Below are 21725 nucleotides of genomic sequence, written 5' to 3'. Positions count from 1 at the left end.
TCAAAATGCAAAATGCTGCCTGCAAATCGCACACTGCCCAAATAGAACCCGGATACTCAACTCTTTTGCAAGTTCTCAAGTTGTCCCAAAGTAGTAACATTAACCTACCCCTCAGCTGGCGGCAGCCAATCACAGCGCTCTTTACACCTAAACCTAACTTAAGCACCAGACCCAGAACCAGCACCAGTCAGCGCGACCAGCCCCTAAGTGACGAGACCGTAGTCATGGAGACCGTCGATCTCGAGGGAGGCGAGGAATATGAAGCTCCTGCTGACACAGAACGTGGTGGAGTTACTATTGCTCCTGACGTCGGAAGTGGAGGAACTACAGCAGCTCCTGAAGTTGCAGCTCCTGAGGGCGAAGTGTTGCGACTGTTGAAGTCGTCACGGTTGCCTTGCCGAGTGAACCAACTGCAGCGAGTGGACAAACGGTAACTGGTATTATGACTGCAGATAGTGCGACTGATGAAGCTCCGATACAAAGTGAAGAAACAACTGCTGGTAATAGTGATCAGCGCAGTGAGATTATTGTGAGCGTACTACCTGAAGAAAAGACCACACCAGAGTACGAATCTGAGGCACGAGAAGAAGCATCCGATGATGGGAGTGATTCAACTGCTGGAGTGTGTGGTTCTATGGTAGATGATGAAGACATTGCAGAAGAAGAAGTACTGGAAGACATTGCAGAAATCGATGATGGATGATGATATTGTTACGGTTGCAAGTGTATGTGGAGAGTTGATTGGCAAACGTCATTGCGATGAAACATCGTCAGAAGAAAGACGGGTGGAGGAGTGTGCTGAGAAACCCACTGCCAAAACGAACTCGCACAGGATTACGCGAATACCATGAGCGTCGACGGCCCAACTATCTGGACGACTACGTGGTGAATGCATTGCAGAGTACGGCTCGAGTATTGGGCCAGAATGGAGCACCGATTCGTGCTAACAACATCAAGATCCCCAGAAATCACAGGGAAGCCATGAGATCAAAGTATAAAGATTTTCGGCGTGAAGCTGAGTTGAAGGAGATGGCTTCAATGAGAGCGAAAGAAGTTCTGATGGAGATTTCTGCTGAAGATGTTCCAGAGGATGTCAAACCAATCAGGACAAGATGGGTTTATGATATCAAGTCGGACTATCAAGGCTACGTGATTCGCTTTAAGGCGAGACTGGTAGGAATGGGCAACTATCAGCGACCTGGAATCGACTTCAGAGATACATCCTCACCGGTGGCACGGATGTCTTCGTTTCGATTGATGCTTGGATTGGCAGCAGCATTGAATCTGAAGCTGTATGGTGGAGATATCAATACAGCGTACCTAAATGCAAAACTTGGTATACGACAGTATGTGAAGTCAATCGATGGATTTCCGTGTGAAGTTGAGGGGCACGTTGTATGGACTAAGACAGTCCGGTCGTGAGTGGAATACCGAGCTGAATCAGTGGCTAATGAAGCGAGGTTTTCAGCGTTCATTGACCGAGCCATGTTTGTATTACAAGCACGATGATGAGAAGATTATGCTTGTGTTGGTCTACGTAGTTGACATCTCGGTGGCAACCAACGACGAGCAGAGAAAGGTGAAGTTGTTCATGGATTTGGACAAGGAATATGGAATCAAGGACCAGGGAATTTTGACCCAGTATCTTGGTGTTGAAGTGAACCAGACTAGTGATCATGTGACGATTAAGCAAAGCAAGTATACGCGTGAAATTTTGGAGAAATTTGGTTATGGAGAAGCACATACAGTAGGAAATCCGATGGAAGTAAACGCTCGCTTCGCACCATATGGTGAAGGAGATGAGGAAGAGACTAGTTTTCCCTATCGCGAGGCGATTGGCATGCTGATGTATCTTGCAACGAGCACTAGACCGGACCTAGCGTTCGTGTTGAGTCAACTCAGTCGGTTCGTGGCTAAACCAACTGGCAAGAATGTAGGTGCATTGAAGCGTGTGTTTCGCTATCTCAGTGGCACTGTGGATTATGGTATCACGTATAAGCGACAGTCAAATGAATCCAAGACCATTCTCCTGGAAGGATATTGTAACAGTGACTGGGCCAATGACCCAGAGACTCGAAAGAGCACTACAGGATTGTGTTTACCTTGGCAGGTGGTGCTGTGTCGTGGATGTCGAGACGCCAGTGTATTGTTGCATTGTCCACTGCTGAAGCAGAGTATGTGGCCGCTTGTGAAGCAGCCATGGAAGCAACTGCAGAGAGCAACATACTTCAAGAAATACTTCCTCAACAAATGGTGAAACTGCGCATTGGAATTGACAATCAAGCAGCATATATCATGGCTGCAAATCCCACCTATAGCCGGCGCACTCGCCACATTGAGTTGAGATGGCATTATGTCAGAGAACAAGTGGAGAAAGGTGTGATCGAGATGTATAAGGTGAAGGGAGAAGACAATCCGGCTGATACCTTTACGAAACCTTTAAAAAAAGTGCGTCTCAAGCGTCTACTAGCCGCAGCTGGCATTGGTGAACCGTAGTGATCGAAGTTCTGACTTCGAGGGACGCGTGTTGGAATTTCAATTCCTTCTGGAGATTGTGTTGCAGCCATGGACATGTTGGGAGACGACGGCAACGAGACCCGGCTATCTGAGCTAAGCTTAACGGCGCTACGAAGTATAGTGAAACTGCAAGAAGCAACAAGATGCGGGTCCCATACATGTTGAGCGGTGAAGCCTGCTTAAGTAAGTGTTGGAGCTCAGAGCAGTAGGCAGAGCTGACAACAAAATATTCACTTTCCATTTTTTACTCAACAAGTGTGGATCTTCGGCTTACGGATCGAGTGCAAATTCTAACACTTATTCACGTACGTTTATAGATCGATGTTCCCATTGAATGATAGGGCTGCGTACAAGCTTTCGTGTGAATGGAGAATGTCCAAGCACAGTCATACACCAACCACCAAGCATTTATAAGGTGCTGGCGAATTCACAGCTAAGACGAATCCACAAAAAGAACTTCCTATATTAAAGGGCGTTTTTTTATTTTTGCACGAAAATTTTATACAAATCACCTGAGTTGGAAGTTTTGATTTTACAAAGCATTATGATGTGACCACATATTCATGTTGCACGAACGTTGACCCAGTTGACAAATTAATCAAACTCGTTTGGATTCTTGTTGTAAAGCTCGCTGAGTCTGTTGAAGTACGAAATCTGATTCGGTAGCTCCGGGTCGATCACCGGCTTCGTCAAGCTTCAGGGGATGAAAATAGTCGTCTGCCGTTTTTTTTGGCACAGCCACATCTCCTGTTCAAGCAGGGAAGCGAAATGTATCATTGCCCCACTGCCTTTCGCCTGAGTGATCAGCTTCTCCAGACGTACATCACCGTAATATTTCTTCATCACTACGGGACTTCCTTTTCTACTTCCGTCGAAAAAGTAATTCATATTCTCCAATACAATCCGAAGCAAGCCTTAGATAAAGTACCCTTGCTCATACATTATCTAGGAATACAGTTTCATATAATAATATTCCAAATACTACACCTTTCTAATATATGTACATGTAGAATATTTTTACTTCGTGCCAGTGGCATACTAATGCATGTAATACATTGCTACGCTCATTTATCTCTAGTACAGCCTTGCGAGCACTAGCGCCGAGAAGCGATCTTTTTTAGGGGGAGCCTGAAGCCACTCAAATTTATATTACCACTCCAAATAGTGTACCCTAGCGTAATTTGAGGGCTCGAAAGTCAATAAGTGAAATTGTTGTGTGAACCAATTCATCATGTTATGAACATACGGTAAGCACAGGCCAGATAAATGTGCACTGGGTCAGATTACTGTGAGCTAGGTCAGATTGATGTGAATAGAGGTCATATGAATGTGGGTTTGGTCAGATTATGGTCGGTTTAATGTGAATGAAGGTCCGACTATTGTGAGCTAAGGTCAGTTTATCGTGAACAACAATTGGTTCAAAATAACCGAATCTCGGTCCGGTTCGAATATGACAGTTAGCTTCAGATCAAATGGACCGTATGGCAAGGGGATCTTTACTCCAAAATCCTCCCCGCAATCAACATGGGGTCAATAAAGAAGCAGTTAGCAAAGATACAACAGTGGAAGCAGCACCCCGAACGGAAAGTCAAGGGCGTGGCGAAGCAGCTCCAAGGAGAGAAGCCTACTCTACTTAATTGGAAGAAGAAGTCCTGAAATACGTATAGACCTCCGCCCGAAACTGGAGATCGGTTTCGTAGGCCAGGAGGGGGTCGCCCGTTTAAGATGGAATCGTACGTATTTGAATATCACGACAGGTGTTTGCGAGAAGACGGACAAGTTACCAACGCAGATATTATGTCGTATTCCGTTAATAAGTCTGGATTTGCTCTAAAATCCCCCCAGTACAAAGCGCACCCGAGTCAGGCGCTTTATGAAGCGGTTTCAACCAAGCCATTTTCTCCTGCTGATGTCCAAGAGCCTGAGACCCATGAACAAAACGGGCACGTCACTGTAGAACTCACCGCCCCCGATGTCGACACCATCGAAGATATCGCGGCGCTAGAATCTGGGCGAAATGAAGCTAATGATGATGTCGGTTTTGAAGATAAACCAATCTGGCAAGCGAGGGTGAAAAGAAGCATGGAGTGTCCGGGTCGCACTGAGCATTAAATATTTGGAGGTTTGTTTGCAGAAATCCCCGAGTTTTGGGGCAGCAGATGACTTCGAATTTTCGCCTTTCCAGATTGGCCGCACACCCAAGCTCCCAGCCTACATTAAAACAATTGCCCAAGGAGTCTCCGCTTGATCCAAGCCAAGTCACCCGACTACTCCCTTGGATTGTCATTCAAACGTGCAGCTCGAACGTATATGCATTGCAAAAAAAAGAAGAAGAATCTCTCAGAAAAAAAGATATTGTCCTCGAAGTCAGTGGAGTTAAAAAAAATCCGACGTCGGTTATCAGCATCGTGACGCAGTGGCACAAGGCAACGAAAAAGTTTGCGTTACTGGAATCTAATTTGTCGTGGATTTCGCGGATCAATTTTTCGGCTGCAATTGCCCCGGAGTATCAAGTCAAGCGATAACTCTTGTCTGAGGAAAGGCTGAGCGATATGCAAATTTCTTCTAGACAGGTACCATTTTTAATTGCTAAAGATACAGCTGCAACTTGCTAATCCTGACTTTTTGTTTTGTAGATGGAGCATTTGGACATTGCTGCTAAAGGACATGTGGGAGATAGGACTATGGTTGCGGTGATGCAGACGCTATCTGCTGCACGAAGTGATGTGCTTCACATCGATCCAACTAAACATGCGATCATGATAGATGGATCGTTGAGTGTCAACACGAACGTACTATAGGAAGTCTTGGCTGACTTGTTGAACGAAACCGTTCTTCTGCCAATTAATTGTGGTGGGGTGCATTGGCGCTGCATTTTGATCAAAGTTGCGGATAGCGATATCAGCGTCTACGAAACAATGGTTTCATCAAGCCTACATGAAGTCCGAGAGTTTGTTGTGAAACGCTTGCCAGCACCACTACCTCCTCGAAATCGATATCATGTCCGAGAATACGAGTCCAATCTCGGTATCCAACATGATTGCTACAGTACAGCTGCGGGCTATTCAATTTACCTGCATGCGAAATGTTTTACAGGGCGGCATGTCCAAGTAGTACAGGAATACTCACTCGCAGTCAGCCACTTGCGTTATCGCTATATGCTTATGTGTTTTAGATACACCGTTTAAGAAGCATCCATTAAATGATAACAATGAGCACACTTTGAGCTCTGTTCTTTTTGGGACTGCTCTCCCTGTTGACGAGGTGTTTATCTTGGCGTTAATTGCTGTCGGCCGTGCGGTATCCAACATGCCGTCCGCCATCATGCCAGCGTCTGTCCTGCCATCGTGTCACTCTCCCTACCGTCCTGCCACCGTGCTGGTCTCCACTACGCTGTCATGCCGCCATGCTACTCTCCGCTAAACCGCCATGCCTCTCTTCGTCCTGATGAACGTCGCCACCGTGCCGGACTCAGTCCGCCGTCCATCTTGCCTGCCTCCGCCTTGTCGGTTTCCTCCATGCTGCGTCGTGTTCGTCTCCGTCATACCGCTTTTGGTTCCTCTGGTTAGAGCCACCTCTCTCGAGATGCGATAATATCTTGGTTCTCTCGATATATATCTCTATATCTCTTCGTGCAGCGGCCTTAACACAATCCAGTTTGTTTTTGGTCATTTTAAAGTATTTGCTGCTGTCAATTTCAAGTCTATTCTCAGCTTTACTTTAAGTACAAGCACCAGCCCTCTTAGCTCGGTATTAAACTTCTTCTGTTGGTGATGTTAGCCTCTCGGATCTGCTCTTCCACTGCAAATCTGATACTGACATTTCTCCTACATTACTCATGCATTTTTCCTGGCTTCAGCGACTGTCTGCGTTGGGATCTTCGGCAGTTGCGCCCGGGAGTCCCCTGGAGGCTCCACCGTTGACCTTAACGGGTAATCCTCTGCCTGATGTTGCCAACCCGTCATCTCTTGCTGCTTCTTGGAGTACATGTCTTCTCTCCTTGAACTCACCCAAGGCAGACAGCGGGGCTGATCCGTTGCTAGTGTACCGTACCGCCACCGCCTGTCCTTGCTACCGCTGTCTCTCATCAGTTGATGTACTGCTTCACATCGGTCTACACACCCGTCACGTCTTTGTCCATCCTCAGTGGAGCGCCGCACTGCATTGATATCATCGCCGCTCCCCCAAAGTACTGCAATATTGCTAGTGGGTCATGAGTCTTCTTTCACACACAATTACGATGACGGGCTGCTAGGTTTAGCTCCTAAAAAAGATGTCGGCAAAATGACAGCAACAATATGAGTTATAAAAAGAAAAATAATGCTTTTGAAAGTGTTAACGTGCTGGCTGGTTCTGGTTCTAGAGCATTTAATAGGGTTAGGGTTCAAACCAGCGCCCGGTTGGATACGTTTCTAATCACTCCTTCCTTTTCAATACCAATATCCGTATGACCGGCTCTCGTAACTACGACTCTGCCAGCGCGTCAAATGACGGTGTCAGTCGCAAATGCCCCTGCCGCTAGTTAAATTATTATTAGCTTGCTGGAAACACAGACGGTTGGTCCCAGTTATCGCACTGTGGCGCCACTTCTCTATGAAGTGGATCCGGTTTTAACCCTATTGCTGCCGTTGTCACTATAACCCTGTCATATGCTTAGTTTGACACTTACTCAACCAAAATGTGAGGATTTATTTTGGACGAATCATGTGGTTTGCGGGAAACCAAGCATATTGCTTGGTTTTACTACAATAATTGTAATAACTATTCGTAAACTCAAGCAATATGATTTAATATGCTGCGGGGGCGGAGTAAAACCCATCATATATGCATGTTTTACTTTTTACTGTGGAAAAGTTATTTTACATTATTTAAGTAATATTTCCGGCAGCAATAGGGCTAACAACAACGACGCCGGACACCATCACATTGCAAAATCGGTTAGCTTGGAGCCGACCCCCTGTAGATCACGGTGAAGTGAGATCCAGCGGCAAGACAAAAATTGATAGCGCCGTGCCGGAATGAACTGTTGACATGGCCTGCGAGTTGATGACGCTCCGGTTACCAGACGTAGCGAAACGCTTTAGCAAGAATATGAACAACGCTGCTCTCAGATAGGCCTGGTTGCCGATCGCAACGGTTCTTAGCGATCTTTAACAACTCTTAATATCAAAAGTACAAAGCAGGAACAAGGTACAAATAATACTCATATTGTTTATTTGTTATTCTGCTAACATATCGTTTTTTATGTATTTCAGCTGAAGTGGTAAGTGGTACCGTAGCGTATTCGTCGATCCGGCTCTGTCAACACCTGAGCTTATTCCGACTTGGCGCGACCTGTTCAACTCGCCACCGGTTACCACGTTCTCCGACATTCCAGCTAACTGTTGAGGGGTCCAGCGAGGTTTCGTTTTCAGTGGTCGTACTTTTGGTCGGCATTCATGTCTTCTTATTCTTAATCCACTTCCAAAGTGTAATCATGTTCACGATGTTCTTCAAATACATAAACAAATTGTTGTTGTAGTAGCTTGTTTCGTATGTTACCACAGGCTGCATCGCCCTGTGGACAGCTCACACATGATCCAGTCACGCTAGTCTTCGTCCGCAACTTGCGCCATCTGCAGCCGGTTCTCGCTTTTCTTAGATCGCAGGTAGTCGTACAGCAGACCTCCGCAAGACAAGTTGGATGCTGGTTCCCAAGTTGGATCTTTGTAACCAGCCCACTTGACTTTGAACTCGCGTACAGCACGTTCCATGCTCGTCGATAGTGGTGTTCTATCGTCGAGGATGGCCTCGATTTCAAACTCGCCAGCAACTTGATCTGGTTCCCAGTTGTCTTCGGGCAACACCTATTCGTTGAAATCGAAGCTTGATTCATTAGTCGCGTCTGGTACTAGACGAGCCTTCGGTCGACTGCTGAATTCGTTTACAGCCTTGAATCTCGACACATGCACTACTGGGTAGAAGCGAAATCCGCTCCGGTCTGACAGCTCCAGCTCGTACGCGAGTTCTTCCACCTTGCGCTTGATCCGAAAAGGTCCATGCCATCGACGAGCTAACTTCTTCGTCAGTCTGGTTCGACGCGTTCCATGTACAGCCACGCCCTGCTCCCAATCTCAAAAATAGATCTCGGTGGGGCTCATACAGGACGATTTGTCTCTTCTGTAGCTACTGAAGAGATCACCGAGTCTTCGTTTTCACTAGAGTACAGCAGCTTTTTCCAGTCGACTCAAGGCACCATTATGCTTCTGGGTCCGTTGCTCCTTCTCAACAGCCTGATAATCTTCGGCCATAGTGAGGGCGATCTCGTGTTGTCGATTGATTTCGCGTCGCCACGCCAGTGCGAGTCCTATTTTGAGTGATGACGACATCGCGCGCAACGTTGATCGCATCCCACCCGTGAACCAGGTAGAACGCTGTTTCTTTCCTTGTAGTATCTTGAGAAGTATTAATAACAAATATCAGCTTCTCGGCGATTTCGTCCCAGTCTTGCTGCAGTGGATCTTCCGCGTACACTCGTACGGAGCCCACCACTGACTTCACCGAGCGTTCCTGCTGTCCATTAGGCTGTGGCCGATAGCTCAACGTTGCTCGTGACCTTGACTGCATCATCTCAGCGAATGCTTGGGGCACTTCGCTCATGAAGCATGGGTCGCGGTCGTGCCTGATCAATGATGGGGCTCCGAACCGTCGGTACACACATTCTTTAAGCACTTGAGTTACACTCAGCGCTGTCGTATCTGACATAGCCTTGGCAATGTCGAATCCCGTGAACGAGCTCTGAAATACGAGCAACGCAGTGTTGCCCCTGCGAGACTTCGGTAGTGGAATGACAAAGTCCTAAGAGACGATCTGGAATGGTCGTTCGGCTAGTACGTTGCCAGGTGAGTAACCACGAAGCTGCAGACGGCTTTTACTCAAGCTACAATCCGGACATGACTGCACATGCTTTTTCACGTCAGCGTACAGGCCGATCCAATAATAATCGAGCTTAACACGATGGAATGTTCTAACCACACCTTGATGCCCACCTTCCATCGTGACAGTTCTGTAAGACCTCCTGAACCATCGTTGTCGGTACCACAAGCCGCATCTTGGTCTCTTCTTGCCAACCGTGGTCGTACCGGCGATTCAAGCCAAGATAGTGAAATACGCCGTCTTCTGATAACACGAATCGGCCAGCATACTTCCAGGCATCTTGAGCTTCTTTATCTCAGCTCATCCGCTTGGCCCAGAAGCACCTTCTTGATGTTTGACCATCTCTGCTCCTCATCCGGTGCCATCATTATCCGTCTGCGTCGCTCATGCTGTATTGCTACCGGGTCAACATCTTCCGCATCGGGAAAAGCCGCTGACACAGTCTTGGGAGGATGGCTTAGCAAATCCTCACCGGTTGAGTCCTCGTTAGACACTTCTCATCGGGCTTCATGCTGTTCTTGAGCCTTTGCTCACCCCCCTCCGAGTGTTCATCTGCAAACCTGACGCGTTTCTTGGTTTAGTTTATCACCTGGTCATCACTGCCATATTACCATAATCGTATTCTCGTGAGCTGTAATCAACCACGAAATTATCGAAAGTTTTCCACTTTGAAGACTCGCTGCCTGACGGTACATGTACTTGACGCTCTGCTCCACGTGACAAAACATCTACCGAGTCTTCGTCCGGCTCGTAGATCATTTCCATGATACGGTTCCGCGACGCCAGTTCCGACTTGCGAGTTTAGGCCAGGATCACACCACTGACCTTCGATTATAGTGCTTCAGCGGCTAATGAATCCGCGGCAGCGTTGTATTCTCGCACATCACACTGATCGAAGCTTGGTCGCGAGCTCCTTGTGGATATTTAGCCGCGCTAGCAGAGTTTCCTTCCTGCATGCTACCACCCCTAGTGATTGTTGAATCGCGAGCCTTGAGTCATCAACGATAACTAAATCCTCGGCACCGTGCGCAATAGCGGCCTTGACACCGTTTATCATCCCTGTGTACTCTGCCTCATTCACCGTGGTGGCCGAGAGGTAAGCATTTGCAGCAATCACTATCTTCCACTCAGGAAGGCTCCACTACACCCATGAACAGCTCCCGTAGCCGCCGTACTTCTTTGTCTTTGCTGATCCGTCAAAAGACATGACGATCCAAAGTAATTGCGGGAAAGCCTGGCGTAAAGCAGCGCCGGGCCCCTTCGTATAGTCGGTCAGCCCTTGCTTGGAGGTGCCACCGGCGCGAGTGAGTTTTCCAAGTCGACGAAACTCGTGATGCTTGACTGAAGTAGTTGCGCGAAGGCGCCATCTTTCTCCTTAACGCGCTGTACCTTCAAGTGCCATTGCGAGAGCAGCACTGCGAACTGGACCGCGCGTCTGAAGAGAGACTTCGATTTATGCACCCACTCTAACGTCGAGAATCGTGTATAGACATGTAGCGCCTTCCCTGTCAGCTGAAAGTAACATATATTTAACAGCAACAGTAACGCCAAAACTTCCTTCTCAGCTGGGTGGTAGTTCATTTCGGACTCCTTGAGCACACGGCCGAGGAATCGTACGGGGTCTAACTTGCCTTCGCGCTCTTGCATAAGCGTCGTGCTCAGCGCCCATTCATTCACAAAGAGCATCACATGAACTTCCTTCGACCGATCGAAGTGCCTGAGGATGGGTGAATGTGAAACACTCGGCTTCAGTTTCTCGAAGGAGCGACGTGCAACAGAAAGGCCACCTTCCGCAAAAAAGTCTTCATCCTTCGGCTGGTACAGCGCCGCACCGTAGACAGCAAAGTTTTGGATGAAGCGGCTGTAGTTGCTAAGCGCTCCAAGGAACGACTGCATGCCCCGCTTGCTTGCTGGAAACGAAAGCTTGGTGATGGCCGCAAGCTTCTTTGGGTCAGCCCTGATACCTTCTGGCGAAATTACATGCGACAGAAAGTCCACCTTGGGCTGGCAGAAGATGCTCTTGGTGAAACTAATGCTGATACGACACTGTGCAAATCTTGCCAGTAATCGGTCCAGCGTAACCAGACAGCTGTCGAAATCCTCGCCACCAAAGCAAATATCATCCACAAACGACCGTCGACCAAACAGGGTACCAGCGTTGATTCGTCTGGCCCCCCGTTCGTAAGCATGTCAGCGACAGGACTGTTGATGAACATAATGTTAGGGTCGGCCTTCACCGGTGCTTCGCGGTCTGCCGCGAACTTCGTTTGAAGCGAGATCTCGGTGCCTGCTCCCCGACGTTCCTTGGCTTGTTCTTTAGCTAAATGCAGTATTCAAACCAACCTCCTTTAGGCCGAACGAGCCTCCAAAACGCGTTGTCAATCATGCGTTGGTAGATCATCGGCGCGTTATTGAGCCCGAATGGCATGCGGAACCACTCGAAGTGTCCGAGTGCGCAAACAAACGCCGACACTATACGTGCCCGCAAGGTCATCATGACCGCCCAGAAGACACTTGCAGCGTATAGCGAGTAGAACCACAGGTAGCACTCAAGATCGGTCAACAGATCGTCGACTAGCGGCATTGCATATTCCATGATTGCGGTGATGGCATTTACCATCTTGTAATCGATGCAGAGCCGGATGTCCAGCCCGTTCTTTTTCATCACAATCACGATTGACGATGCCCATGGAAGACAATCAATCCTGCTCTCAACAGAGGAAATCCTACAAACACTCACAAAAGAGACATGCAACACCCAAATCATCCTCAGGGCACCCAGGTAAGAGCAGAGCAGGCTTTCATACAACACGTCGGGCTGTCCACAAATCGTGCAGTCCTTTCAAATGTGCTAACGAAAATTCTAACAGATATGAAGGGCCAGCATTCCTTAAATCTCTCCGTACCCGCCTCCACATCTCTTTCCCCCTCCCCCGGTCGTCCGTGCTGCTGGTGCTCGTTGTCCTCTGCTCTCGCCTCCGCCGTATGCTGCCGGTGCTCGTTGTCCTGATGCTGGTGCTCGTTGTCCGTGCTATTCGTCGCTGACGCTATGTGCTGTTGGTGCTTGTCGTCCGTGGTGCTGGTTCTTGTTGTCCGTGCTGTTGGTGCTCGTCGTCCTGCTGCTCTCGCCTCCGCTGTGTGTTGCTGGTGCTCGTCGTCCTGCTAGTGGTGCTCGTCGTCCTGCTGATCTTGCCTCCGCTGTGTGCTGTTGGTGCTCGCTGTGCTGTCCGTGCTGCTCGTTGCTGACGCTGTGTGCTACTGGTGCTTGGCGTCGTGGTGCTGGTTGTTGTCGTCCGGCTGCTGGTGCTCGTCGTCCTGATAGTGGTGCTCGTCGTCCTGCTGCTCTTGCCTCCGCTGTGTGCTGTTGGTGCTCGCTGTGCTGTCCGTGCTGCTCGTCGCTGACGCTGTGTGCTACTGGTAGTTGGCGTCGTGGTGCTGGTTATTGTCGTCCGGCTGCTGGTGCTCGTCGTGTGTGTTACTGGTGCTCGTCGTCCTGCTAGTGGTGCTCGTCGTCCTGCTGCTCTTTCACCGCTGTGTGCTGTAGGTGCTCGCTGTGCAGTCCGTGCTGCTCGTCGCTGACGCTGTGTGCTACTGGTTGCTTGGCGTCGGGGGTGCTGGATGATGTCGTCCGGGATGTTGGATGCTCGTCGTGTGTGTTGCTGGTGCTCGTCGTCACTGCTAATGGTGCTCGTCGTCATGCTGCTCTTGCCTCCGCTGTGTGCTGTTGGTGCTCGCTGTGCGTTGTCCCGTGCTGCTTCGTCGCTGGACCCTGTGCGCGCTACTGGTGGTTGGGCGTTCGTGGTGGCTTGTTTGTTGTTCTCCCGGCCTGCTGGGTGCTCGTCGTGTGTCCTGCTGGTGCTCGTCGTCCCTGCTAGTGGGTGCCTGGTTGTCCTGGTGCTCGTCGACCCGGCGGTGTTGCTGCTGTTGCTTCATCGTGGTATGTTGCTGGGAGTGTGCCCGCTGGAGCTTCGTCGTACGTGCTGCTGGTGCTCGCCGTTCTTATTGCGGGGGGTGGCCTCCCAAACGCGTCGTCTTGTGTTGTGCACGGAACCCATCTCTATCAATCAAAGGTATGCTGGAAAGCAATTATGCGGTTTTTTTATCTTAACAAATGTATTAAGCAATGCTGTATCTTATTCTATCTGCAGCGCTGGGGGATTGAGACAAAGCGGCCCAGAAAGTCTACCACCGTAGGCACCTTGACGTTTGTGTGGCCCACGGTATACGAGTCTCTCTCGCTTGTCCATTGCGTGAACGCCACAGACGTGCTTTGCCATCAACGTGTGGATGCATGCCGCAAACTTCTACCAGAAACGACACGGACACGTCCAAGACACTGTATTTACAGGCCAGCCACCGTCAGGCATTCCTTCAATCTCCATTCTGGCTGTCTGCTCACCGAGCTGAGCCGTGACTGGTAGCGCCTCGCGGGAACGCTTTGCCTCGGGGTTGAAGACACGGGGTACTTGGCGAGAGATAACCCGGACAACCTGGGTTGAAGCGCTTCCACCTTCATCGGCATTGCTTAGCAAATATGCAATAGAGTTGCGGAGACATTGCGGCTCCAAAAGCATTCCGGCTTTTCTCATTGCACTGGCGCGCCGAACAAGGGTGACACTTGGTGCTGGGTCCACACCAAATGATCTTGAAGTGGTGCTTTCGTGAGTGCAGCATGCCATTAGCTGACGGAGCAGAGAGCCCATTTTCATCCTTACACGCAGCGTGAAATCGCGTTTGAGGTTTCAACAGGGTTATTCGTCACAGCAAATGCTGGAGGAGTATGGAAGACCTGCCACCTCCAAAATCGACCATTGGCGCTTGAAATATTCCGTGAAGCTCTCAAGACCCGGAATCAGCGCCCAGTCGTTCAACATTCGTGTCTTGACTTCTTCATACTCCAACTCACTGGCGGCAAAGTGCAGGTCATGAGCACCTCTAGCCACTACAGGGTAGAGAGAATGGTGGAGCTTCCTCGTCTTCTCATGCACTTTTGCAGCTACATGGTAAAAGCACATGAGTACTTTAACTTCGCTATCAGCTCCGAGTACACGAGCGACGGCATTGTATTGAGCGTCGTCGGCGTTGCCCATCGCAAATCGCACAGCTAGTTGTTTACCGGTCACTTGAGAGTAGACCTTCCGAAGGGCCATTAGCGCCTCAGAAAGATGTATTTCTTTCCTTTGCGAAGACACAAAAATTGCCATGAGATGAAACTTTCGACAACAGTCTGTGATGCCTACGACAAACACAGGGTAGTCAACGTGGTTCAATTTGAACGTTGCGTCCATGTGCAGGACGAACGTCGCAGGATCTCGATCTGCCTGGCGCAGTAGCTTCTTCAATGACACCCCCACCAAAACGGGTTTGCATCAGCTCCCGACCCAACGTACGGTCTTTCCTCTTCTTCCGTTCTCCACGTAAATGAAAATGCATCGAAATCTTGCTCCTGGCCTGTGAAGGCTGTTTCGCGAACCATACGCCTCACGTCGTCGAGGTAGTCGTTGGCACCAACGGTTTTAGCAAGGTAGTTGTAGACGAAACGTTGCACGACCTTTAGAGGCGGCAACGTATCGGGGCCAAGCTTAAACTTTCGCATTAATCCGGTACGGAGACGCGCTGGCTTAAGCCCTTGATCCGCCATTTCATGGGCAGAACTCTGCATTGCTCGCGTAATGCGGGGTGGCCGAGGCGACCGGCGAGTACTTACGTGCGAGCCTACCTTGAAGTGATCAAGGAGATCTTCTTGCTCGCACTTCAGCAGCTTTCCGCGCCACTCGCATCCAGCGTACGGCATTGCAGCCTTACACTCGTTGCACGCGCAGCGTAACAGGCGCTTTCTCATGTTGTGGGGAGCAGCGTTGGTGCAGACAGTGCATGGAACATGGTCGCTCTTTACAATTTTGTAGCTTTTAAATGACCCCAGAAGTAGATCGATGTCTTCCTGGTTCAGGCCGACAGCAAGTTCCGTCCAGGGTAAGGCGCGAGGAATGGTTCGATGGTGGAGAGGGGGGTGTAGCTGCGTGGAGTCTTTAAAAGTTAGCCAACACATTTGTCTCTTTGCTAGTGTGGTATTGGTTAAAACAGTGCTACTGATGAGTTTTGATTGGGTGCTAAATGAATGGCTATAATAATTAAGGATTTCAGTGTCAGTACACTCACTTTGAGTGCTGTCAAACTCTATTCAGTGTTATTAATTGTCCAAAGATGCAAAAAGAGAGGTTTATGGTGCTAGTAGTATAGTGTGGGTGGTACATAATTTGCTTGGGTGTTGTGAGGACGTTCTCCTCTCAACAAAGCCCTTAGCAGCTCGTACAGCTTGCCGAGAAAACGTAGCGGTACGCGTCGGGCACGCTGTTTAATTGGGGCATGCCCCTGTGTGTCGATATCGTATACTGTGCCGTAGGCTGCTCCTCCGTTGCTTCATTTCCTTCGGTTGTTAACACGCGAGCAACCGACATGTATGTCTTGCCCAAAGTCGCGACGGCCTCATCCCTCGACTCAGCGTCTGTATCCGCTTCGATTTGAACACTCGGTGCTGGCTCCGACTCCTTCACCGCCTGGTTTCCCATCTCTGACCCAGCTGCCGAGTCTTTGTTTGCAATATTGAAGGCGCAGGCAGCCGACATATTGCCGGTGACTTATGCTCAGTGTCTCGGATGACTGGTGGCTTGGCAGCTTGGCATTCGCTCCAATCTCGCAACGAACACTCGGTGCCGTGTTTATCACCTTTATTGCAACGTCTGCGTCTTCTGGACCAGCCACCGATAGTTCGTTCGCAAATTTGGCTGCGCGCAAGGCCGGGACAATATTGTCTAGACTGGTGCACCCATCTGATCCAGTGCTGTTACTTGTCGCTCCCGTCGTCACCCTAGATTCGAAACAAACACTCGTTGGCGTATGTACAACGTTTACCGTGCTCAGTAGATCGCGTGTACGCGCTACCCAGGCTTCGTTCGCATTATTTCCTCCGCCGTGAGCTGTCGTGTAAGTATCCAAAGAATTTCCGGAAAATTGGACATCATCCGTGTCCCCGGTCAGGCACCAGAGAGACCTCCACTCGTTCATGATCATCTCCCAGCGCTCTGCACGCGTCTGACGACCCTCAGAGTTCTTTAGCAAATCTTCAAAGGGCCTTGCTAGCACCCTACGAGGTTCTGGATAGTCTGGTCGCTCGACTGCCGAAGGCTGAGTTGCAAGCCATTGTTCGTAGATCTCACACTCCCGCCGGAGCAGCTCCCGGTCTCTGCAGCCTTCACAAACCAGCACTTGCCAATCTTAATACTTCTTGAAGTTCAGACGCACATAGCCATCCCCTCGCGGCGTAATCCCCATCTGGTATCCGCATAACAATCAAGTCGCGTGCTGCTTGGTACACGGTTTGGTCAGACACATTGGTCAACCAAATACTTTGAGGACGTCCCCGTCGAAACCTCGCTACTGACGTGATTAACTTGTGAGAGGCTCGGAAAGCTCTTTCCTCCCAGGTCTCAGATGTGAGACCGCTTTCGCTGCGGAAACAAGTGGAATTCTTTGTGGATACCAAGCTGAGCGTGATCAGCAGGGTTCACGATGCCACAGCGGCGGCCCAGGACGGACAGAAGGAGTGCTCTGACAAACATGGAAGAGAAAACTTAAGTGGGCGAATTAGTTTTCAGACACGATGAACCTACCGCTAGACACTGTAAGCTCTGTCGGCAGCAACAGGCTGAAGCACTGCTTCATTGGACCGTTCGCAGTCCTGGCCAATAATGGTGCGTCGTACACCATCGACTTGACCAAGTCAATGACGACGCACCCGACGTTCTACGTTGGACGTCTAAAGCGGTACCACGATCCGCAGGGAGGTGCTGAATCGCAGACCCACCTTGTCCCAACTCCTCGAAGCGAGGGCCGACCACAGACGTCGACGAGGGTGTCGGAGCAGGCACCCAAGCCTCGGTCTGAACAGCAAGGCTGCGGTCGAGACCGTACGCCGGAGGGGCCCCGTACGAACGGACCCCGGAGCCATACGCCGAGTATGTCGAGTTCGTCGAGTACGCACTATACGCGTACGACTGGGAGTGCGCCGAATGTGGCTCCGGACGTGGCAGCAGAGTCTCGATACGTCGGACCATGCGGAAGGCCTCGTCAAGATCGGACGAAGAGGCCCGCCGGAAGCAATGTCATCAGCCAATGGTTGGCCGCGAACGACCCTGGTACCATGTACCAAGTTTCCCGAAGAGTACACTTCATGTAACATTGGCCTGTATCCCGTTACACAGGTTCAATGGCCCACCGAAACCTGAAAAAATAACTTGCTCGCCTTCAGCATGAGCTACAGTAAAAAAAATAAAAAAAATATTACTTTATATTGAAATAGGTATTTTATTATCTTCTCGTGACTGTACTTTGATGATGAATTCATGAACCGGTAATCTACTGTTATTAGAGAACTTTAGTGTCTGGAATAACGCAAGGCTTGATATAGCGATTATCTAGCTAAAATCTAAATAAGATTACCGATCGATATTCCAATACTTTATTCCAGTTGGATAACGCTGGAATTTATTTCTGGACGAAGATATTTCTTATTCCAAAGCCTGAGCTATTCCAGAAACTAAAGTTCTGGATTGATCTGGAACGTACTACCGGTAATGTATCACCTTTACCGGTATTATACATGTTCAGAGCTGACTGCTGTAAGTTCTGTGTGGAATGCTTCCGGCGCGATGTGTCGCTGCAGTGATAAGCACCACGAGAAGTTCTCGGAGAACTCCCGACGCGAGGCCAATGAGTGAGTACTGTAGCTAAAGTACATGTACATACATGTACCTACCGGTACCAGTCAATGATACTGTACTGGTCGTTCGAGGCTTCAGACTGAAGTTCAGTGGCTGAATCAGTCCGCGACTCCCTGTGACAGTCGACGTGCGCACGCCGGATCTTGGCCTCCGGCTCCGAGTGTAGGTCGTCGACATCGCCGACGCTCTCCTCCTTTCGTTCGAAGTCTGGCGCCCGGCTCCGATGCGTGGCGCATGCACCAAAGCCGAGGCACTGGCGGTGGAATCCAATCGCGCCGATGAGATGGCAACATACAATTTCTCATACTCTTCGGGCTCGCTCGTTCTCTGCATTGCGATCGCAGGGCCACATTCCCGCTGCATACTTTATTCAAGACTAAAGCGCTGGTGCGTGGTGCCTCAGTGAGGCAAAAACATGTGAGGCAGCCTCACATGTTTTTGTGGTGCGCATGCAGTTCGTATTTGCGGGTCTCACGTTGCACTGTCGCTGGAGCGGTCGGTCGGTGACTCGGGCGCCAGTCAAGGTCGCAAGGGAAACGTTCAGCCCCGTCACTTTTCGGCGGCCGAGGCTCGATGGCCCATTCCGCAACATTCCAGCACCACAGCAAGCCTCACTAACAACCCGCAACCCGTCACCATGGGAGTGCAGCCTCAGCTTAACCTGCCGCGCATGCAGGAGCAGGTGACCAAGGTCCGCACGGGCTCACCTGTCGGCAAGCACCACGTCTCGCGCTGGCACCGCCACCACGAGGCGCCCGTGCCCGTGGAGGCTCTGCCCGAGGAAGCTCAGCAGCTCAAGGAGATGATCCTGCGTACGCATAAGGTGAAGCTTACGCGCTTCAGCCTGAGCCACATGAAGAAGCGAGTTGTTCCCCCCGTCGATATCCCCAGGGAGATGAACAGCCACCGCGCGCTGTCCACCACTGTCGCCGGTCGTAGCGTTCCGCTCACGCGTTGCATGTGGGACAACACCAAGCGTAGGACGCATCACATGGAGCAGATTTCCGAGTCGTACGCGCTGCACTGCACGCTCTTCCGGTGAGAGCCTCGCAGCTGGCATTCAATAGTACAAGCGTCCAACAGTATGCAGCAATAGCGAAGAAAGATGTCGACAGAATGACGCAGCAGACTATAGACTAGCAAACACCCACGGCAGCGGTTCCGCCGACCGCCGTATATACATTATTTAAACACGAAAGCTTGAAAAATAATCCGGGTTGACCAAAGTTTTGCCATCTCTCTGTAGACTGTGCTACGTTTTAGTATTTATAACGTGACGCACACCTGTTACAGCAAGATGGCAACTCGCCGAAATGGCTGACAATTCTATGATAGTGTTGCATTTCGGATCCAATAATGAAGCCGCGCACGTTTGAAAAGCAGTGAAAGCACTACAGACGACTACAGAACCACTGAGCCATTACAGTATTACTACAAACTACTTCGAAGTAGTAAGGTAAGGTATTACGTGCTCGCGTAGCCAAATTATTCGAAGTAGTATGCACCTGCATATGCACAAAAGACACCAGCAAAGTTTAAGCTCACAGTGCTATTCGCTATTTTTTTTGTGATATAGCAAGAAAATAACGCCATGAATGTGGGCTCGGAATTTTGTTAGTTTTTAGAATCCGTTTGTATATAAATTTCGCTTACATATATACTACGTAGTACAGTAGTGCGCTCATCCAATCTCGGAGTTTACCAACAGATGTTGCTCATCCAAACATCGTGATTGCCACAATAATCTGAATTTTCTAAAGCAATTTTGCGCTATGAACTATGATCCATGGCCATAGCGCAAAATTGCTTTATAAAGTTCTATGAAATGCCGGCCATGGATGCATCATCCATGGCCATAGCGCAAGATTGCTTTAGAAAATTCAGATTATTGTGGCAATCACGATGTTTGGATGAACAACACCTGTTGGTAAACTCCGAGATTGGATGAGCGCACTACTATCGGAAGAACGGCGCTCGTGTTCGTGAATCAAATTAATTGGCCTCAAATTCTCGGATCTACATGTAGATCGTTCACTCCAGATTTTGCTATCATGGAGTCAGCCCCCCAAACCATTAGCTCCTGAGAATGGCCAGCCAGAATCCGTCCACGTTCCAGTACGATGTCCACACTCTCGATCATGACCTGACGCCAACCGCTGCGACGACCTACCACCGGCGCGAGAGCTCGCCTCGCCTACCAAGCGTACCAGCGCCGCATTTCAGCACACGAGCGCTCTCTGGCTTAATGGTTAGCTTGCACTCGTTTGCTGAGTTGCAGCGCTGGTTCGCTTGGTACGCTAGGTGCACTCTGGCCAAGTCAAGATGTCGCCGTAATACCCCACGTTAGGAGTCGTGATGTCGTGCGATAGCATGAGTGAATACACGTTTTCATTCTGTGGTTATGGTTATTCCTCGATTTTCTGTTACACGTAGTGTAAGTGCTCAGGGCCTCTGCTGGGTATGTCATCAGAAAAACACAAATGGCTGTTACAGTAAACCCGTTTTCAAGGGAAAGGTGCGCTGCACCGGCAGCAGTGACATTCTTTGTTACTTAACGTTTGTAGTACTACTAGTAGTACTACAGGTAGTAGTAGTAGATGTACTGTAGTACTACAGTATGTCATGTTCTGTAACAGAACATGACACCACAGAACTTCTGTATGGGGCCCCCTTCATAAGCGGAGCAGGATCAAGGGCAGGATACTAGGAGAACAATAAGCTTGGAGTACATGAAGGAGATGGTGATGAAGACGCCACCTCAAGATCCTCCTCCCCACCGGCGCGGTGGCTCAAGAGAATAGAGCTTGCTGCCAAAACAATAAACTCTAGGTTTTGATAGCTTCTACTTTTTAACATTAAAGGTTTAATAGACTGTACCATACCGGAACCTTCCAAGCCCAACGCGTCTACGTGCAGATTGGGCAGCATAGCGATGAATCTTCAGGAATCCGGCCGCGCCAAATCGCCGCTCTAGGCGCGCACGCACCAAGCAGCAAACTTCAAAGCAGCAAAGACTCGCTGCACTTGTCTCGCTTTGGGATTGGTCCGCTCGTGCAGGTGCCCGCGATGCGCGGGCATCATCGCCGATTCATCGGAAGCAAATGTGACAGTCGAGAAAAACGCGACGAGTCGAGCGTGCTTGCGTGCGGTGCGCATGGAAGAGCCGTAGACGAATTAAGTTGCTGGAAGAATTGGCACCACAGTGCACGTTTTATCATTCGGCCCATTACATGCACCGGAGCCGGTACAGCTCGAGACTACTACCAGTCATGATACGCTGATAGCGTTGCTGTAAAAGGAAAACTGTGTTTGTTGTCACCTTCGAGAATCTAATTTGTCGCTTGCGCAACTTCAGCAACAACGTGACATGTTTGGGATTGTGCGGTCCCAAGGAGGAGTCCTTGGCAAGGACCAATCGCAGGCGATTTAAGTTGCTGCATCGACGACTGGCAGACGTCGTCGGAAGCAGGCGGAAATGTTGGGGCAAAGAATCACTTGCGGCACAGCTCGCTC

The 21725-nt window shown here is 49.8% G+C and overlaps 2 protein-coding genes across 2 annotated transcripts; both read left to right on the top strand.

The window, feature by feature from the left end:
- Positions 1 to 18682: 18682 nt before the first annotated feature.
- Positions 18683 to 19314, top strand: PITG_10392 (uncharacterized protein; the record flags this gene model as incomplete). Its single annotated transcript, XM_002902147.1, has 1 exon — positions 18683 to 19314. One exon carries the CDS (start codon positions 18850 to 18852, stop codon positions 19252 to 19254), a length of 405 nt encoding a protein of 134 aa, XP_002902193.1.
- Positions 19315 to 20298: 984 nt separating this feature from the next.
- On the top strand, positions 20299 to 21578 carry PITG_10391 (uncharacterized protein; the record flags this gene model as incomplete). Its single annotated transcript, XM_002902146.1, has 4 exons — positions 20299 to 20460; positions 20514 to 20542; positions 21083 to 21360; positions 21568 to 21578. The coding sequence occupies 4 exons, from the start codon at positions 20299 to 20301 to the stop codon at positions 21576 to 21578; spliced, it is 480 nt and encodes a 159-aa protein (XP_002902192.1).
- Positions 21579 to 21725: the final 147 nt, after the last annotated feature.

The sequence above is a fragment of the Phytophthora infestans genome, genomic scaffold (assembly GCF_000142945.1).
Source record: "Phytophthora infestans T30-4 supercont1.18 genomic scaffold, whole genome shotgun sequence".
In the NCBI taxonomy this organism is placed as follows: Eukaryota; Oomycota; class Peronosporomycetes; order Peronosporales; family Peronosporaceae; genus Phytophthora; species Phytophthora infestans.
The sequence above is the reverse complement of the archived record's forward strand: the minus strand, read 5'-3'. Positions and strand labels throughout refer to the sequence as shown.